The sequence below is a fragment of the Sciurus carolinensis genome, chromosome 1, assembly GCF_902686445.1.
Source record: "Sciurus carolinensis chromosome 1, mSciCar1.2, whole genome shotgun sequence".
NCBI classification, from domain to species: domain Eukaryota; kingdom Metazoa; phylum Chordata; class Mammalia; order Rodentia; family Sciuridae; genus Sciurus; species Sciurus carolinensis.
Window position 1 is genome coordinate 46,302,872 of NC_062213.1, and position 20,553 is coordinate 46,323,424.

General features: G+C 34.2%; 1 protein-coding gene across 2 annotated transcripts in view; it reads right to left on the reverse strand.

The window, feature by feature from the left end:
- Positions 1-470: 470 nt before the first annotated feature.
- Positions 471-20,553, reverse strand: part of Slc26a7 (solute carrier family 26 member 7) — a 115,008-nt gene continuing 94,925 nt past the window's right edge. For both annotated transcript variants that reach the window (XM_047557356.1, XM_047557345.1), the window contains exons 15-19: positions 19,082-19,130; positions 9,473-9,573; positions 4,740-4,794; positions 4,555-4,658; positions 471-3,539 (exon numbers count right to left, since the gene is read on the reverse strand). In XM_047557356.1, coding sequence (XP_047413312.1) covers positions 3,504-3,539; positions 4,555-4,658; positions 4,740-4,794; positions 9,473-9,573; positions 19,082-19,130 — 345 coding nt within the window. In that variant the 3' untranslated portion in view covers positions 471-3,503. The remainder of the gene's footprint in view (positions 3,540-4,554; positions 4,659-4,739; positions 4,795-9,472; positions 9,574-19,081; positions 19,131-20,553) is intronic.

Here is a 20,553-nt window from a genome sequence, read left to right on the forward strand (position 1 = left end):
AACATAATTTCCATGAGGGCAGAAAATTTTTTTCTGTTTTATTCACTGCTGTGTCTCTTAACATCTGAATACAGTCTTGTTGTCTTTGTAGCAACAATCTTTAACATGCTGAGGAATATTGAACTTGTCATAGGAACACAGAAAAGACAGACAAAAGAACATAATGAACCCAGAAGAGCACAAACAAAAAAATAAAAATTTACACATTAACTAAAATTAGAAGAAAAAGGATGCAAACCTGGTGAAAGAGGATTGTATAAATGTAGTCTTGTAGCAAAATGTATCTTTATCAGCAGTCTAAAACTCAGTTCTTTTTCATTTCATAAGAACAAATTACTAGGAAAAATCAGTACTTCCAGGAATTTGCAACACATATTACTCTGCGGTCAGTCCAAGAAAGTAATATGTATTATTTGCTTTGCAGGAGAATAAATACTGTGAAATAATGGACACAAATCCATTTAAGCATAATAGTTATCATATTTCAATTTATTTCCATATAAATTGGTTGTTACATGCTGAGTTAGTACAAAGAATTATAAAAAAGATAATTAAATGCATTGGAAAATATGAAAAATAAGTGCAGCATATTAGCTTACATGATTTTTAACTAAAAATCTTTGGATTGTGAAAGCACCACTTAACTCCCTATTTGAAATCTGGTGACAAATTCACTGCCAAAAAGCATGTCCTATATTGAATTAGATCATCATTTCACAGAATACAGAATGTGCATTTCTAAGGCATATCTATGTTCAATAACATACCAACATATTTTGGTACCACTAAATGTCAAACATTGTTCATATGGAGTATTAACAGATTAATGTTTTCATTAAAAAAGAAAGATCTCTTTTCTCATTACATTATGCATTTATAGAATAGAGATCTGTCAAATAAATTACTGCAAAGTAGTTTAAGCTAAACCTTATAACACTTGAATTATATAATTGGGGGCAAATAACCTTTAAAGTGAAAGACAAATGGAAAAATCTAAGGGCATTTAATTTGCATAAATGTAATGTTAACAGTCTTTTTCTGGTTACATATTTTATACTTAATTTATATATGTCACTGTAGTAGGTCCTTAACACTTTTATAGGTCAGTTTTAATTTTTTTCCAATTTTATTGTACCATAATAAGTAATATGGAAGTAGTTTATCATATATAAAAATAAGATGATCCCATAAAAGTAATTCAGTGTAATTCTAGAAACATTCTAGCATTGGGACCATATTATAGTCCTTGTGTTGTCAGTTCCTGCTTTTAAATAGACATTTAAGTTTTAGAATTCTCATGTGACTAAAACTCATGTTCAGCTCTCAAACTCTCGGACCTTAATTTAAGGAACTTTCTACAGGTTAACAGCCATTGGGGACTTGGTATGAGGGAGAAATCATAGAGCAAAGGGACTTTATGCAGTTCATGGTCTCATCTTCCTTTTCTTTGAATTTGATCCCAAGATATTGACTTTAAAGTTTTATCCATTAAACTTCTACTATAAACACTGAAATGCATTCAAATGCAATTTTTCAGACAATACTGTGTCAGCATTAACAATAAGATGGAACAACTATCCATCGATTAGCATAATGATTTTAATGTCATCCATGGTCCATAATCTCTAACAAATTAGAAAATGCTTCCAGTGCATGAATTCAATTATAGGCCAAAGTTGCATAGCAAAATATCAATTTACATGTAGTAAAATGTATTTTCTTTTCTTGACTTTCCTTGACTCATGTTTATCTGCCAGTGACCAATGGATTAGAAATGGTGAATATTACTACCATCCACCATGGGAATTATTTAATTGGCTAGAGCAGAGTAAAATTCCTTTCAATAAAGAAATTTTACCTCCAATTACTGTCTCCACCTTTCTCTGGAACAATGTTTGATGGGAATGTGAGTTAACCTTGTTTATTTCAACTAAAACTAGTAACAAAGGAATTGAGTCTCTTTTGGGTACCAAGACTATTCTTTGTAGATCATTCATTAAAAATTAAAATGGCTTGGACACAAATGAGAATTAAAACATTTATTGTTCTTCTTTCATTTTATTATGTTACTCTACCTGAGAGTTATGTTAAAATTAGGGGTCATATGAACATCGTTAGAGATGATTACAACCCATCTGTTGACAGGAGCTAGAATTTACTCTTATAGAAGCCCATGAAAGAACCTACATGACCAGTCTTTTCATTATATTTCAACCTGCTTCTCAAATTTGTTGTAAAGTATTTGACTTTTTCTTACACTGGTAGTTTCTAGAATAGTTAAAACACCATTAAGACTAAAGCATAATTACATATCTATGCCCATTTTTGAAAATGAGATTTCTTCCTACATAAATCAGTTAGATAAAAATGTGAAATTGTGTGCTTGTATGCAATTGAAAATATATGTACAAGCATGAAAACATTAATTTATACAGTTTAGTCTGGCAATTAATATTTGCCAGTTACCTGGTTGGTTTGGTTGATTTATAGATAATCACATCCAAGTTCTTCTCTAACAAAAGAAGAAAAACATTATGGAAACCCTATCCATCTACCTATCTATTTTGATATGGATAGATAAACATATTTTATTGACTGTCTCTTTGAAATACAGAACTACACAGTTAATCTTACACTGGTAGAGTACAAGGCAATCCTACTGGTGGAATTTTCTCATCTAAACATCGTATTTGTGAAAAAAAATTATGATGCTTCCACATTCCCTCACTCCAATAAAACTAAGGCAGAAAACAGAGCCGCTTGTGGGGCGGAAATGTGAAATTTGGAGCATTTGTTGTGACAATCTTAGGCATTTCCAAAACTCAAGGCAAAACAGACTAATGTCAAGATTTTGATTTTATTTGGATACCAGTTTTCTTCCAAATATGAAGACATTCTTGAATACTGCAGAGGTGAATGCATTGAAGAATATAGAGATCAATGACTTCAATTTGTCATTTGCTTGTCAATTGTTTCCAAGTACTTTATTTCTGTGAATTTCATATCTTATTGTATAGAGTAATATTTACTCCTACTGATGTTTAAATGGTTTTTGTGGGTACAGGTTCAGGAAAATGACATATTTGCAAGGCTGTTTTTGCGTATTAGTTACAAATGATCTGAACTTGTAAATGACTTGTAAGTATTCCAAGTTTCTCAGTTTTAAAGATTAGCTTACAGCAAAATAGAAATAAAATCACACAAAATACTGTGATATAAGGAAATAAAATCATGTTTACCCTTCATACACTAAAGTTAAATGCAGAGTGATTTTTATATAAAATAACTAAGTGCATTTCCTTAGTAACAAAGATTAGGAGAAAAAAAAAAAACTTTTAGCAAATCTTGACCAATGTTACGCAGTTACAAAGTCACATCAACTTATTAAGAGTGGAGGTCACATGCAGGATCAATACAATATAAAAAAAAGTGTGCAAAATGCCAGTGCATGGCTTCTTCAGAGAAGTTGCTAGAGATAAAATCTGCACTGCAATGAATGGGGCTCAGACTTCACTGTGGTCACCAAGTTTGCTGAAGTTCTGAAACAGAAGAGGAAGAAGTAAACACACGCTGCTTATTCAACTCTTAAATCAGTACCTTGTAAAAGAGCAGTAGAAACAAAAGCCAGCTACCTAGACACACTAAGAAAATGGACATTCTATGAGGAAGGCGAGTGTGGAGTTTACAGCTCCAGGCCCAAGGTCTGACTGCTGACGCTGAAACCAGTTCTTCCGCTTACAAATGGCATAATGTCCTTGGCCCTCGGTTTCCCCATTTTGAAAAGTGTTAAATAAAAGTATCTACCTCTAAAGTTGTAACAAGTTTAATTAATGAAGTTGAAGCCTTTAGAATATTCCTGAAAGATGGTAAGTACTCAATACAGTGTTATATATACAAAAAGGATTACAATAAATATTATTATTATTTTGTAAATATATACTGTTCTGACTGAATATAATAAGGATGATCTGGTAGGCACCAAATAGTGTTCTAGGGATGAGGGAAAGCAAAATGATTCAAAAGTCACAGAAAAATTGCAGGAAATCATAGTGCTGGGAACAGTTATAAAACTAAACCATAAAGTCCAATATTGGAAGGTAATTTTCATACTTCAGATCATGGGAGCACTAGACACTGCAAATAATATTACCAAAGATGGCCATCAGAATAAGCTTGGAGGAGGATATCAGAGCAGAAAGATCTGGAAAGCTATATTTAGAGTTTGTACATTTGTGAGAGGGAGATTCAAACTTCAGGGACAGTGGATACCAAAAGAAGCATTAAAGCAAGCAGTTTGCAATTGATAGGTAAGGCCAAATCCTCTAAGAAGTGACATTATTGTAAGATGCAAATTATTAAATAATTATTCATAACTGACCCAAAAAGATGAATGGAAACATACTTTACTTGTAGCAGATACCCTGAGATGGAGATTGGAGTGATTTTAATAGATTTTAGATGTTGGTGGGGTAAAAAGCTAATACAAAAAATGAAAGTCTTTTATTCTATATTCTATTTTTTTACAACTCTTGCAAGCTCAAGTTATCAACTTACCTTATTTGAATAGATGTTACTTACTGCAGCAGCTACTGATTCAAAAAAAACTGGTTTCTCTGAGTCTAAGTTTCCAAAGTACTTCATGGCTTTTATCAAGGAAGCTACAAGAAAGAAAGGAAATACCAAGATGCATGAAGCAATAGATGTATCATGTTCAATGTTAGCCAAGGACACCCTCTTACCTGTGCAATTGGCTAACAATACATCCACATTCTGATCTTTACAGTCCATGTAAACCTGGAAGAATTAAAATAGTATATCCATAATTAATTCAGAATAGCTAGCAAGAAGGAATAAAACAGTAATCAAGTTTCTTGTTCAAAAAAAATCTGAAGTCAACCACCAGAGGGAGACATTGCTATACAGTCAGTCAAACTGGCAAGCATCTAAAAGACTAGTAGATTGAGGCATCTACCTTTGCTACAGTTAAGTCTGGCTGCTAATATTTTCCACTTGATTGAATAAAAATCAAAACATAACCTTTCCTTCTCTGTAAGAATAATATAAAATTGTTCTCAACAACTTTTACTGGAAGTCAAGAACCCATTTGCGAAAGCGATGAAGATTGATGACCTACGGCATACTTTAATATTTTGCAATAATTAAGCATATCCATGTACTGGATAAATTCCACCCATGGGTGGCAAATTGACAATCTCACTATGATCCAACACAATTTTGATTTTCCCACTTCCTTTTTTATTTTTTTATTTTTTGGCATAGGGGATTGAACCCAGGGGTGCTTTACTACTTAGCTACATCTCCAGTTCTTTTTGTTTTATTTATTTATTTATTTATTTATTTATTTATTTATTTATTTATTTATACCAGGGATTGAACTCAGGGGCACTCAATCACTGAGCCACATCCCCAGCCCTATTTTGTATTTTTTTTCAATTTAGAAACAGGGTCTCACTGAGTTGCTTAGTGCTTCGATTTTGCTGAGACTGTCTTTGAACTCTTCATCCTCCGGCCTTAGTTTCCCAAGTTGCTGGGTTTACAGATGTACACCACTGTGCCTGGCCTTTTTCTAAATTTTGAGACAGAGTCTCACTAAGGTTTTTAGGCCTTACTTATTTGCTGAAGTTGGCCTGGAACTTTCAATCTTCTGCTTCAGCCTTCCCAGTCACTGAGATTATAGGCCCAGTCCACTGCACCCAATTGGACTACCATTTTTAAAGGTCTATCAAGATGAGAGATCCTTACTAATTTTCTTGGCATCCTTTTTTTTATCTTGCCTCTTAAGTTCCAGAAAATCTCAAGAAGAAACAATTTGTGAAAAGCTCTGATCTTAAAATTCATCCAGAAGAAAATCAGCAATGAAATGTAATGAAAGTAAATCTAGACTTCTTAGTTTGAGGAGAATGGATTTAGTTATATAATAGTTATATATCTTACATGAAAAGTGTAAAAAGCTACATTTGCAATTCATCCTAATGGTATATGTGATACATCCCAAATTTCTCTCATATTCTTTCAACAGTAAGCAATTTTCTCTGTGCAAGAATAACTGTGAAATAACATTTGTATTACTTTGGGTAAAAATGAATAAACAAAAAATAAAATAAAATATGGACTGAGACTTTGACATTGAGTAAATGGCTCCTGCTTGAATTAAAATAATTAGTTCAAGGTGACCTCTCAGTATTTGACTTTTTCTTCAGCTCAATGGAGCACAAACACATTGCTATGGGTGGTTTGCTGATGCTGATAAACATAATCTCCAGCTCACTGACCTCTCCAGTGTCCCAAGTAAAAGAATAAATAGAAGTCACCCCACTTCCTTCAACCTACAACTCCCATGGAAATGTTCCTTATGCTAGAGCAATGGAAAAAAGAATCCAGGGAGTATTGACATCTATGGCCAAATAGGTCCTGTGGGCTCTTTGCTCTGGATTATCTTCCAGGGTAGCCAGAACTAAGAAATGATATTAGTTGAAATGATATTATTTGTACATTGAGAAATGACTTGTTAGAATTAAACAATGAAAAGTATTAAACTTGTTAGAATTAAATAATTAAACAATGATAATGAAACAATTATCAAAAATGATAATTATTGAGTACTTACCAACAGGGTAAATTGAGACAGGGTTTTGCTAAATTGTCCAGGCTGGTCTCTAACTTGATATCCTCCTGCATAAACCTCCTGAGTTGCTGGGATTACAGGCATGAACCAATGCCTCCAGCTTTTAAGTGCTATATATGCAATACATCCATTTTAAGTCTCATGAGTTGATTACACGGATACTTCTACCACTGGCTTATAGAAATACAAACAAACGCTTGGTCCTGGCCATGCTAATATTTAGACCCAGAAGTTGCCTATTCTTAAAACCTATGTTCTTAATGTATATAATAATGCCATTTTACCCATGATGAAATAAACCAAATAGTAATAAGGAATTTTTTTAAAAACAGAATACTAATATAAAACTAGTGGGTTTGTATATACAGATGAAAAACACTTAGCCAAGGGCAAATGTCATTTTCTGCTCATGGGTCAAGTACTTTCGTAGCATGAATGATAACCTGGATCCAATCCCCAGTGCCATAAAAATAAATAAATACAATTAAATAAATAGATTGCATCTGTTGACTTAATCCGCCATTTTATAGTACAGAATTTTAAAACTATTAATAAGATAGAAAAACAAAAAACAAGTTCTCTTTCATCATGCCCAGTGCCTAGATTGTTTGAATTCCTCTGAATTGTCAACCTTAGATCCTAAACTCAATGGGAGAAGGTAACCACTTTCTCTTCTTTACTAATCCTGAATTGTTTTCAAATGTCTAGAGAGGGCAGCTAATAATTTCAGAACAAATTTAAAATGCAATTGATCAAAATTATACATACTCACTTTTCCCAGTAAAAGAACAATTCTAGTCTAGTGTTTCTCAAAATAAGATCCTTGGGCTACCTAGAATCACCCAGGTTGTTTAAATGAATATTCTGAAACAGAACCAGGACTCAGAGGACTGCATTTTAAAAGAGCACCCAGATGACCTTGAAGCATACAAGTTGAAGAGCTCTCTTCTAGACCTTGGAAATACAAAGTCAATAAAAAATGCTGAATACAAGAAGCCCTCCAGTGGAGAATGGCTTTGTGTTTGCAATCCAGGTTTAGTTGCAAGAAAATACAAAGTATTCAGTATACTGTGCAAAACTTTTATATTTACAAAAAAAGAAAAAAGAAAGAAAGAAAAGAAAAGCATAAACAGGTAACTAGACAAAGTAGCCAATAGATTTAAGGCCTGAAATAGATAAACTTCAATTGTTTTGTATTTTTTATCCAAAATCAAAATCACCACCTCATCTCTACAAAGGAATCAACTTAGATCCAGGCAGGGGACATGATTACTGACACCTCAGTGTGTACGGCAAAGTCAGTGTTTTCCCTCCACATGCTCCTGCCTAGGAAAGTGACGTTACAGTTGACCTCTGTACTTCCTTGACTTTGTAATGTTGGACATTTCAAGGTAAATTGAAAATACAAATGAATAGAGGCTTGAGTTTGCAATCTCACAAGAAAACAATTAAAATTCACAATGTGAGAAAATATCAAAGCTACAAGTCCAAACACTTTAAAAGTCAATGTCTGATTTCCACTTTCAGTCGTAATGAATAAGTAATGAGAGACCAACCCATCTTCCACAAATAAGGAGACAATTGGACAACAATATATAAACAACTCTATTTAAACAACAGGCCTCCAGCAGTGCAGGACAGAGTTCCTCGAAAGCAGCCTGACAAATGAGGCAAGCCCTCCAGAGCTCAGCTTTTTGAGACAAAGCATTTTCTGGGCTTCAGTGTTGATGGGGGTTGATTCAAGTAAAATGCAACTGCTTATCTGGATTGAGAAGACAGGAGTTCAGGGAGGCTTGTGGGGTGAGAGTGTGGAGAGAATATAGAAAACAGGAAGATGTGCAGAGAAATTTTTCTAGAAATTTTCATAGTATTCTGAGTAAGGCTTTGACTTAATACTAAGCCACTCAGGGGGAGTCTACAGAAAGCCAGGATAAGAAGAAAGCTGGGGAACCAGCATCTGAAGGCCAGCCACACTGGTTATGCACAGACATTGGTGAAGACTAGAACAGATGTTTCCCTACCCTTAATCTGTTGTCCTAGCCCAATTCTCAATTTAAGGTATAGAAGGGGAGAACAGAAGGAAAAAAGAAAGGAGGGAAGTTCTTGTTGACTTAGTAAAAAAAAAAAAAAGAAAGAAAGAAAGAAAGAGAAAAAATGCCAGAAGCATCTTTCTTTTCCTTGAATTCACAAAATCAAGCATTCTTCCACCTGTGGAACTGAGGTTTTGTGAGCTACGTGGGTTTTAAAGAATGGAGTTTTATTTTTTGCACATCTGGGTCATGGAGAATCCATGGAAATCATAGGATAGAGGAGGTACCATCGCCCAAGAGAACAGAGAAAAGTCCCTAAGGGGGGCACTTTTTGAGAGACCAGGAATGGTACTGGGTCACCAAGTGAGAGATCAAGGCCACTTGATCATGCAGCCTGTGTCCTGGAGGGGACTTTTCCTCTTCTTTTGGAAACCTTATAAACTGACTATATGCTACGCCCACCACTTGTCAAGGCTGTGTTTTATAACTACCCAGTAAATACCCCATCCCTGATCCTCACACATACCTACAAGTTTGATGGGATCTCCCGAAAGCAAATCTACAGTGGTGTGAGGCACAGGGTCTTACGTCCCTTGAAGGGAAGGAGTATCAGACTCTGGAGCTGAGAGAGTGTCTGATAAAAACCCTCATTACTCAAATTATGTTATATGCATATACCAATATGCCACAATGAAACTCACCATTCTGTAAAATTAATATGCACCAATAATTCTTAAAAGACCCTGTTACTAAAGAGAAGGGAATGAATCAATCCAGACACAGACTGTGTAAATACCTCAACAAGCATGGAGACTCCAGAATAGTCAAAAAAGGTCAAGCCACTGCAATCCAGGATTAATGCAGACTTGTCGTTATAGCAAGACTGTGCAGTTTCTTCTGTAGGAGAAACAGAGACTTCAGTTATGGAATATTCACAGATGTTTCTGCTGCTGTCTTCATTGAATGGTGGCAAGACAATAGTAACCTCGTGTTTAACAATCATATTCCAAAAACCTCTTAATTTTTACATTTTCAGTTAATTACTAATTATTTCTGAACTTTGATATTTTATTATTAGGATGTTATGGAAGGTAATTATCACACAGCTCAGAGAGGAAGACAGGGTAGTTTAATTACCAGTATCATTTCACAGATAGACAAATGGGGTAGGAGAGTTTACATGATTTTGAAAGGAGAGCTAGCAAGTTTGAGCTAAACAAGACTAGAACAGAGGCCTCTAGGGATATGCTTTCCACAATTTCACAGGTTTCCTTGATGGGTGTGCCCAGAGGAACAGCCCTGTTTTCTGATGCTTGAGGTTTACACAATCTGGGATTCATACTTTAAATCAAAGATCCATTGCTTGGGCTTGTCATACAACTTTTGAAGGGACCTGTATGACAGACCCTGAAAATTAAGCTTTACTTGGTTCATAGTAAAACTGCCTGAATCTGCCTCTTAATGTACCTGGTGGGAAAGAAAGAAAAGATGCTACTTGAGAGTTCATGACCTCTTTTTGATTGACATTCTCAAGGCCATGGCTTCCTCATGTGAGATGACATTTCTAAATGGTGACAGGCCCCATTTGGGATCCCTCTGAACAGTAACATGGCTCTCAGAGAAGACTCTGTAGGCTTAATATATCCCCAGCATTAACAAAGTTTATGAGATAAATTCCAATTCTTTATCATGAAATTCTCTGAAAAAATTAATTCTTCATTAGAATAATTTTGCTGGTAAAAATTCTCAAGGTTTTTCCTTTATCACTGCAGAAAAATGTGAATATGATTGTTTCTCAATTTGTAGAAAAATATGAGTGCTTTAAACAAAACTTCTGCTTAGAGATAAAAACAGATGAACAGAAAATATAAAACAGACTTGAAAAATTTTATATGGCAGTAACTGTTAGAAAAAGGAGAAATGATACAAGGTAAATTACAACATATTCGAAAGGTGGTATTCAGGCATGTGATTTGTTTTTAAGTTTCACCTTTGGAAGTATATTCATATTTATTAGTTGATCAGTAGCAACAAAGTATGTAGTATGTTGAGGACATTTAGTGGGTAATAACAAATATGAGTGATACCCTACTTTTTTCTTCAAGGAACTTATAATATCCTTGAGGGACAAGGATAGGATTGGTACAGAGTGACATACAATTAAAAATGATAAAACAAAAAAGAATGAGAATTTACAAAAGGAGAAGTCTCACTGGAGTGATTGGGGAATGCTTCATGCGAAAAGCAGCCTTCAAGGAAATGATGCAGAGATGTAAGCATTCCAACCATATGGACAGCTTTAATTAAACACTAATGACAGCTTCAGATCTCAGACTTCTCCTGCTCCCATTCAACCAGCATAACTGAGGGGCAACTCTGGGCCAGGCACTGAGGTAGTGCCTTCTGTTGCCCTGTTTCTCCTGTGGGAAAGGGCTAAGCAGTTACTACGGATTCAGGCTATCCTTCTACAGATCTAAAATGATAAATTAGAACCTCAAACAAAATCGAAAGTCACCACAACTTCACTCATCCACTGACCACGGTGACATTGTGAGCCTTCACCATTTGTCTCAATCAACACAGGACTTACCTCTACTGATGCAGGGGGCCTGTTTATACTGTTGGGTATAAACAGCCCCTGCTCATTATCAGACAGGAAAAAAACTGAGATGCAGCAAAAAGAAAAACACTTGCTCTAAGGAAAGAATACTCAACAGAGGAGTGTTGGTCGGGTTACAAATACATTTTTATGTAATTTAGAAACATTTCATTACATTTGCAGAATATAAAATACCTCTCAATTAAACAATAGGTAAGGAGAGAACATCAAATTAATATGATATACACATAAACATATATGTAATGGAATTAGAGCTTACAAAGTTAGATACAAAAAATTAGTAAGACTAATCACATTGGGATTAAGTATTTGTAGGTTTTCTATGTAGATCTTTTTTGAACATACTTATTTTAAAAATAAAATTTAGATGGCTTCTTGGCTCATACCAATCATGGGCACATCATCCCTACTCCGTGTTCAGTGAGAGCATGTTGGTAGTTTGAGATTAGTGATGATAATGGAAGTATTCTCATCATAGAAATGTTGGCAAATGCTACAAATAAGTGCTTCTGCACAGGACCACCCCATGACCCCTGCTTCAAAAATTGTTTCTTAAAGATTTATCAGCACACCACTGCTTGGAGGTGGCATGCATGCTTCTTAAACACTTTTTTTAAAAATCAGCAGTTTAAAAAAATATCCTTGATTAAATAAATGACTTAGACCACTGACCTATATGGCAATAGATCTTAAATTGACAATAATGTCACAATTTGATATCAAAATTTGTCCTTATATCTTCTACTTGTTATAGTATCATTCTTATCAAATGACAAAATAATACATATTTCAAAATAAGCTACAATCTAAAACTCTTTGTCCAAAAATTCCTGTAAGAAAATAGCATTCATAATTAAACCTAAAAAATAAAAAGTTAGTGAATAACAAACTTTTCTGACATGTTATTCTTTATGTACTAGAAAGCATAATAGTAATATTTATAAAAGAGGGTTAGCAAAAATAAACTGTAATTGAAAGTTGTTTGATTTTTTAAAAAGGTCAGCACATTTTCTTGAAAGAAACTACAAATACTATTGCTTATACACATGGGCATAAGTTCTATCACCCCATTCCACAGCAGGCAAATGACATTATCTGATCATTGTACTTTTTCCACCCAGGTCAAACAAGACCTAAGAATTTTATCAACTCAGCGTTTTGAAAAACCACTACTAATTGATCAAAAATTTGTCATTCTGAACTTAAAAATACTACAGTGAAAAAAAATCTGTGTATTTATCTAGAGATTTATAACTGTATCTAAGTGACTAGAAAATGGTGATTAAAAGGTATTGAAACTATTTTTAAAAACAAGTTTTTTCTTTCTATCTTACTACATTTATCTCACTTCTAAATTGTACTTGACATTCTCTATTTTCTTATAGTTATTCCATAATTCAAGTGGTGATGGGTTATGAACCATGCAAATCTTTGGACTTTATCAGTAGTGATATAAAACTTTCCCTTCCATTATCTCAGAGTATGCTCATACCATTATTTGCTTTGTCTTTTAGTTTTATATCTGAGTTTCTCCTTTGTGATTCTTTTAATCAAAACGTGTATATTCTTCAGGCCATCCAAAACAAAACAAAATAAAGCAAAACAAAAGACTCATGCTATATAGTTGTGGATAAGTATTTGCTATTTTAAAAGAAGCAATTCATGATGTCTTTTCTAAATAAAAAAGATATCCTAATGGTGAAGTTACCAATTCACTCAAATGAAAATTTAAATACAGTGGACATTTCTAAAATCTTCTCAAAAATAAGCAAAGTTTCCTCTTACACAATATCCTCTGGGTTCTGCAATTGTGCTGATTTTATGGCTATAACCTTGTGTTGTAAGCGTCTAAGTAAATCAACTAGCACAATAAAAATCACATCATCCTAGAAAAGAGTAAAGTGAATGCACAGCTAATATCCTGCCTTAAGCAAAATGAGGTAAGCTTGGAGCATGTGCAAAGGAGACGACTAATCCATACCCATGTGGGATGTGGTAAATGATAGGCTTTATCTACAAAAAACAACATTTCAGAAAGAAATTAACCATCAGGTGTGGGTGGGCAATTAACTCCAGACTGTGGAAGCCAGCTCTTTCCTGTGGAATATTCATTAAGTCTTTTAATTAAAAAGTATTCATAGTTGCATAATTTAGAAGTGCTTTTTCATATACTTCAAAGGATTCTTGACAGTCTGTGAGTCACTCATAATTTTTTAAAAGTTAAGTATTTTCTGTTAATATCAATTAACTATTGAGAAGTGGATTTCCTGAAAAATCTCTAATTTTCTCAAGAAATAAGGGGACAAGAAACATTTAGGACAAACAACAACTCTACTTTTGGAAAACATGCACATTTCATTGAGCATTTCATTCATTCATTCACTTGTTCATTCAAGCAGTCACTTAGTGTAGATGCTCTGGAGTTCTTACTCTGAGCACCATCTTAGGAAATGTGAGTTCAACAGTGAAAAGAGAGATGATGGTCTCTGCCTTCAGTAGACTCACAAACGGGGAAACTAGTCAGTTGAACTTATAATTCTAAGATTGAAGAAAGTACTAAGGAAGCACAGGAGATCCGATGTGGTAGATAGAACAACTCACCCCACTCCACCCAAAGATCTTCACATCTAATCTTCAAGACCTGTGAGTAGGTTACCTTGTATGGCAAGAGCAACTTCATAAGTTTAATTGAATTAAGGCTGTTGGGATTTGAGATTATCCTATATTGTCCAGGTGGATCTAGAGGCAGGAGGTTCCATCAGAGGAGCTGTTATGACAGTAGAAGAGGTCAGAGAGATTTGAAGATTCCACACAGCTGGCTTGAAAATGGTGGGTGGGGCATGCACCAAGGAATATAGATGCCCCTCTAGAATATGGAAAGGACAAGAAAATGGAGTCTACTCTAGAACCTCTAAAAGGAATATAACCATGCCAAAACCTTGATTTTATGTCCTTAAGATTCATTTCAGACTTCTGTGACACAAAACTGTAAAATAATAAATTGTGCTATTTTAAGCCACTAGATTCAACGATTTACTACAATAGCAATAGGAAATTTATAGACAAGGGCTGTTGATCTGGGTGTTGTTATAGATTGGTGAAGAGATTTCCCCCAAAAGCTCATGTGTGAGGAAACTCAGGAATGTTTAGAGGCAAAATGATTTGAATGGACTAATGGGTGGTAATTGCAGGCAGGTAGGGCATGACTGGAGGAAGTAGGTCACTGAGATGTGCTCTTGAGGATTATATTATTCCTGGCTCCTTCCACTCAAGCTCTCTCTACTTCCTGGCTCTCATGAATGGGACAACTTTCCTCTGCCATGACCCCCTGCCATGATGTTCTGTCTCACCATAGTCCCAGAACATGGAATTGACCAACCATGGACTGAATCTCTGAAACTTTCCTCAAGTTTTTCTTGTCAGGCTTTTGGTCACAGTAATGAAAAACTGAGTAACACAGGGAGTAGGAAGAGGGTGGGAGAGGGAGCATGTTTAGACTTCAGGGTCCACACAAAGAAACCATGTCTTCTTTCTTCATCCTTGAATATGCAGGACCTATTACTGCATCCAAGATTTACTGGGTATTCAATAAATATGAGAAATATTTGCTGAATGAACAATGATAGGAATTAATAAGGGAATGAAAGAATTGTAAGTGTGAGCCAAGACCTGGAGGATGACTAGAATTTAGTAGATGAGCAGAAGCTGGAGGCTAACCTGGCAAATCTTAAGGCTAAAGGAGACTTCAAAAGAGTACATCTTAGGTCAGTAAAAGATAACTAAAATGTTGTGGGGACCCAAACCACTAAACATAGTAATAGAAGATTTTTCCATAGATGAGCAATCTTTATTTTCATTCAGAGAACTACACAATTTCTACCTTATAATATATGAGATTTGTTTCATATCTTTTGATTATTCTATCATCTGCTCAACTATGAATCGTCTGAGAAGATTGTTGGGGAGAGGAACATCTTTAGTTCCCTTCTACTTTGCCCATTGCCGTATTCAGTTTATGCCTCCCCCAGCTTTGGTCACTTCCAGATATTTTCTGTATTCTCCAAAACCCACAGATGACCTGCCATGAACTCCAAATAAAACACAGCTACTCTGCAGCTACCCTCCTGGGTTCCTTATCACTCCCAACTAGAATACTTTAAAGCTTCAGAATTATCATTTTTTTTCACAGCAGAAAAAAATATGTGAAATTTATACTTATTCTTTCTGAACTTAATTAAGTACAAAATCAGAATCATAAAACTGAAAACGCAAAAGTAATGAAACCAAGATTTATAGGTTTTAGTGATTAAACCCACATTGTTCCTTCATCCCAGATGTAGACAGCCTATAAAAACTTACATTGGACAATAAATATGCCACTTGTGGCAACTTTGAGATAATTATTATGTTTTTAAAGGTGTGTTCTTTTGAGAAAAGTAATAGGTAAATGATTACAATACTTAAATATGAATATGTATGTATATATACATATATTTGAAAATGCATAAAGAATATGTAAGCTCTAGATTATGATTTCCAACCTACTTTAATGGATTGTGTTGATTCTGTTGAAATAATTACAGAATTGAAAACTTGGGACTTAGTGGATTAAATTGAGAGGGGAAATCAAGAACAAGAGCAATAAATCTAGCTTTGGCATTTAAAGTAGAACAAGAGAGAAGAGGACTGGACTTTTTGGAGTGTCAAAAGAGGGGAGAGAATGAGGATGGCAGAGGAATATTCTCAACAACTACTTCTAATCAATATAAAGGGCCACTGGCTGCCAGGGTTTCAACAGGATACAGTGAAGTGACTTTATCATCAGCTACTGTTCTGTGCAATAGGTATTGAGGGACAGAGGTGAGATCTTCCTGAAAAGTTTTCACTTTAGCAGGAAAGTAAACCACTCAAGAAGCCATCATTAAATAAGCACTATATCAATATTTCTTAAGAGTTCTTTGAGAACACAGGCAGGAAGATGCAAACTTGCCATGAGAATTTAAGAAAGACCAAAGAAGCTGATACTTAAACTGCATCCAAGTTGATATGAGTTGATGCAATTGATTCATATATTTCTTTTCTGTTCTATTCTATTCTGTACTTACAATATATAATACACTTTAATACAATAGGTACTTAATATATATTTAATCAATTATATAAGCATTCTATATTTTATTTCTCCATCGTACTATTGATGAATATTTTTCTTGTTTCCAGTTTTTTTGCAGGATAATAAACAGTGTCATTATGACAAATCTTGCACTGTATTTCCCCATTAGTAGAATTCACTGGTAAAGATGCTGAGGTAAGGGATTTTCTTTATGTGAAGATTTTAAAGTAATGATAATTTATTTAATAATTACAGAAAAGTTATGGGAATTTATTTAAGTTTTTTAATCAGTTTTGTAAAATTATAGGTTACTAAGAATTTGCCCATATCATCTAAATTTCCATTTAGATCAGGATACCAATAACACTTTCAATTTTCATACATCCATAGAATCTGTAGTTACAACCTTTTTAAAATGTTATTCCTATTATTGCTACTTGTGACTTTTTCAAAAAGTTTTGTTTGATGTGTAATAATTTTGTTATTCTACTCAAAGGGCCAAACTGAATTTTTTTATTCTTGCAATTTTGTTTTCCATTTCATTAATTTCTATCTTCATTATTTCCTCCTTTTTGCTTTCATTGGTTTCATTTTGAATTTTAAAAATTCTTGGTGTACATGATTAAATTATCAATTTTATTTTTCTTTCCTAATACATGCAGCTCAATATATAAATTTTCCTTTGGTGCTGCTTTATCTGTACCCCATACATTTTGATATACATTTCCTTTGTAAAATAATTAGCTTTTACCCTCTAATTCTCACTATGAGTTCCTATTTGCACAAGAAATAACTGCAAAGGGTGATAATTTTCAAATATAAAAAATTTTTTGAGTTATCTTTTTGCTATAAATTTTCTTCTACTAAATATTTACAGTTTATTTCCTGTTGGCCAAATAAAAAACTCCTGCATGTACAATTTTCATTATTTCAGATGTGTTGAAATTTACATTATGGTCCCAGTGTATGGTCATCAGAAAAACAGAAACTCATTCTGTCCCAGTTATCTACCTGAGAGAGAATATAACAGCCCAATCCTGGCATCTAGCTGGATCCTCAGTCACAGACAAGAATGCTAATTGGGTCATTCAGAATAATTTCCCCTATTCCCAGAACTGACACATGAGCTTTCTGAATCATGCTCACATTCGATGCAATAGATATTTCAAATTTTCCTCTTCATTTTTTTCTCTCTTACCAAATTGTGAACAGATATTGTTTAAGTCCCAACAAACCTGATAGTGATTTAACCCTCTGGTTTAAAATAATGTTTTGGACTCTATCCATGCAACCTTTTTTTCTCCTGCTTTCCCTCCCTTGCTTGCATCTTTCATTCTATTTATTTATCAGTTGACCATCTAATCACTTTTTGTCTCTGGTGATAAAGCCATAACCAAAACATGCCAAATTTATTTGGGGGGGAATCATTTACAACTATACTTTACAAAAATAATCACAAAAGGTAATTAAAAAATACTGAGTTTTTATCTTGAGTTTTTAGCATTGACTTATTTACTCAACTCTATGACCAAATAACAAAAACTAGTATGGTGCCATTTTATTCTTTGATAAATCATGTCATTTCTTTAACTTCATGGTAAAAAAAAAAATAAAGCACTTATTTTGGAGTACATACTTAAAGAAATACATGCCATTACAGTTTTTAAAAATCTAATAAATTTGTAACTAAAATTATTGCCAAAATTTCAAAAAGAGTAAAACAGATATTTCTCAAAATTTTCCAATAAATATAACTTTCCATTTAGTCAAGAGGAATTAGCAAATAAATACTATACACTATAAATTTTTTTTCAAATTTAGTATATTTATATTACATAAAAGTCATGATGGTGGAAAATTAACTATTCCTGATGTTTTAATCTTATTAAATATTGAATGAAAAGATAAATAAGCAAGTTTTTTTCTAATTCAATTCTCTCTTGTCATTCAACTGTAATACATAGTGCTTTTCATTCCTACTTCATAGTAGCATATGACTTTCTTCTGTGTCTTTATTTTCTCTATACTGATTCAAAGTCATCAGTTCATGAGTTTTCTAGAAAATAAACATTGACCTGGATAACTTAACAAGTAGCCACAGCAAAATACTTTTTGTTGTTACCTGATTATTTTTCAGGTAAATATGAAGATGAAATTGCTTTAATTTGCTGATTTAATTAACAGATTATTTGGAGTAGAAATCAAAAATATATTCAAAGAGATGATATTTGGAGAAAAGACTGATCTGTATTACAACTGTAAAAATACTATAAATTTTAAACTGTGACTCAATCATTTATTTGGAATAAATAAAAAGAAGACGGAAGAGAATGAAGAAGGAAAAGAGAGGAAGAAGGGAAGGAGGAAGTAGAGTTAGAAGGAGAAGAAGGAAAAGATGGAGGAGAAAAAGAGAAGACAGGAGAGAGGGAAGAAGATAAAGAACAGAGGAGAGAAAAGAGAAGGAGAAGAGAAAGGGAAAAGGGAAGAAGAACAGGACCAGGTAGAGAGTAAAGGAAGAATAAGGAGAGAGAGGAAGGAGAAGGAGAGAAGGAAAGTAGAGGGAGGAGGAAGAGGAGAAGAAAGCATAGCAGAGAGGAAGAGAGAAGAGATTTCATTCTGTGTTCTAATGCAAGTCAACAACTTAGATTGCTCTTTCCTTAAAACTCACTCACCATTGCAGTTGCCATTGGATAGAGAATTGAGCAACGTGTTTTGTTCACACTGAAATGAAAACAAAGGCAAAGAAGACAAATATTGTAAAAAAAAAAAAATGCTGCCCATGAAAAACAAATACATCATTTCTTTCTTCACAGTGAATACCAAAAAAATTCTCCAGAAAATATGCTTTACTAGCTTTGTTTTCAGAAAGCTGCATACAATAAACTTAGAAATTATAAGATGAAAATGACTTCTAAGGATATTAGCTCAGTGGATCATTGATTTATCAAGTCAGACGTCTTCTTTAGTTTGCTTCCATGTTGAGTCAGAAATTAAACATTTGCTAGAGTTTATCATGTAGCATACCTAACAGAAATTGACCTCATTAACACAGCATTCTCAGAAGGAGAGCCACTGGTCAGATATTTCCTATTACACAAAAGTTAACTCCATGAAAATGTCTGAGAAACATTCCTGATTTATGGAGATGCTAGAGAAGGAGAATGAAAATGGCTCTGTATCCTTCAGTTAAGCTTCTCTGACAATATTTGATGCCCCTTATGAGATCACATGCTATGTTGTTATTCTCATTAATGAGGATAATAGCAACTGGAATTTTTTTCAGTACTTACTGCACACTGAGGACCTGACATTGATCATCTCATCCTCTAAACAATCTTATGATTGTTCTAATCTCATTTTCCATATGAGGAAGTCAAAGACAAGGGAACTTATGACACTTGATTAAATTCACAAAAGCTGGTAAGAGCTGGGCTAAACTTAAAGCCTACGCCTTTCCAGTTCCAAATGAGGCTACCAAACATTGCTTTATGCTGTTGCTATTGTGAAATCATTTTGCACTTTTATTTTCCCTTCTGAATACCCAATGGTACAGGTAACATATTTTGAGTATTACTTTGATAGATATCAGCAGTACAGTTTCTACCAGCTTATTTCACATTTCTGAGTCTGTTATGGTTTAGCTATGAGGTGTCTCCCAAAAGCTCCTGTGTTAATGCAGGAACATTCACAGGTGAAATGATTGAATTATGAGAGTTGTAACCTAATCAGTCCATCCTAGTTGGAATGGACTGACTGTGCGGAAACTGTAGGCAGGTATAGCATGACTGGAGGAGGTAGGTCACTAGGGACATGCCCAGAAAGGGTCATCTTTACTACAGTCCCTTCTCTTATCCCTGATTCTCTGCTGCCTGAGGGAGCAGCTTCCCTTCAGCATGACCTTCCCCCATAATGTGCTGCCTCACCCTGGGTCCTTAGCAATGGAGTTGGTCATCTATGAACTGAACCTCTGAAACCATGAGCCGCAAATAAACTTTCCCTTTTCTAAGCTTTTTTCTTTTCAGGTGTTTTGGTCACAGCAACACAGTGCTGACTGAAACAATCTCCAGCAGGCTGAAACATAGTCTGAACCTTCCTTTTATGTAGAATTCAGGTAATGTCACTTATATGTTGTGACTGGTGATGA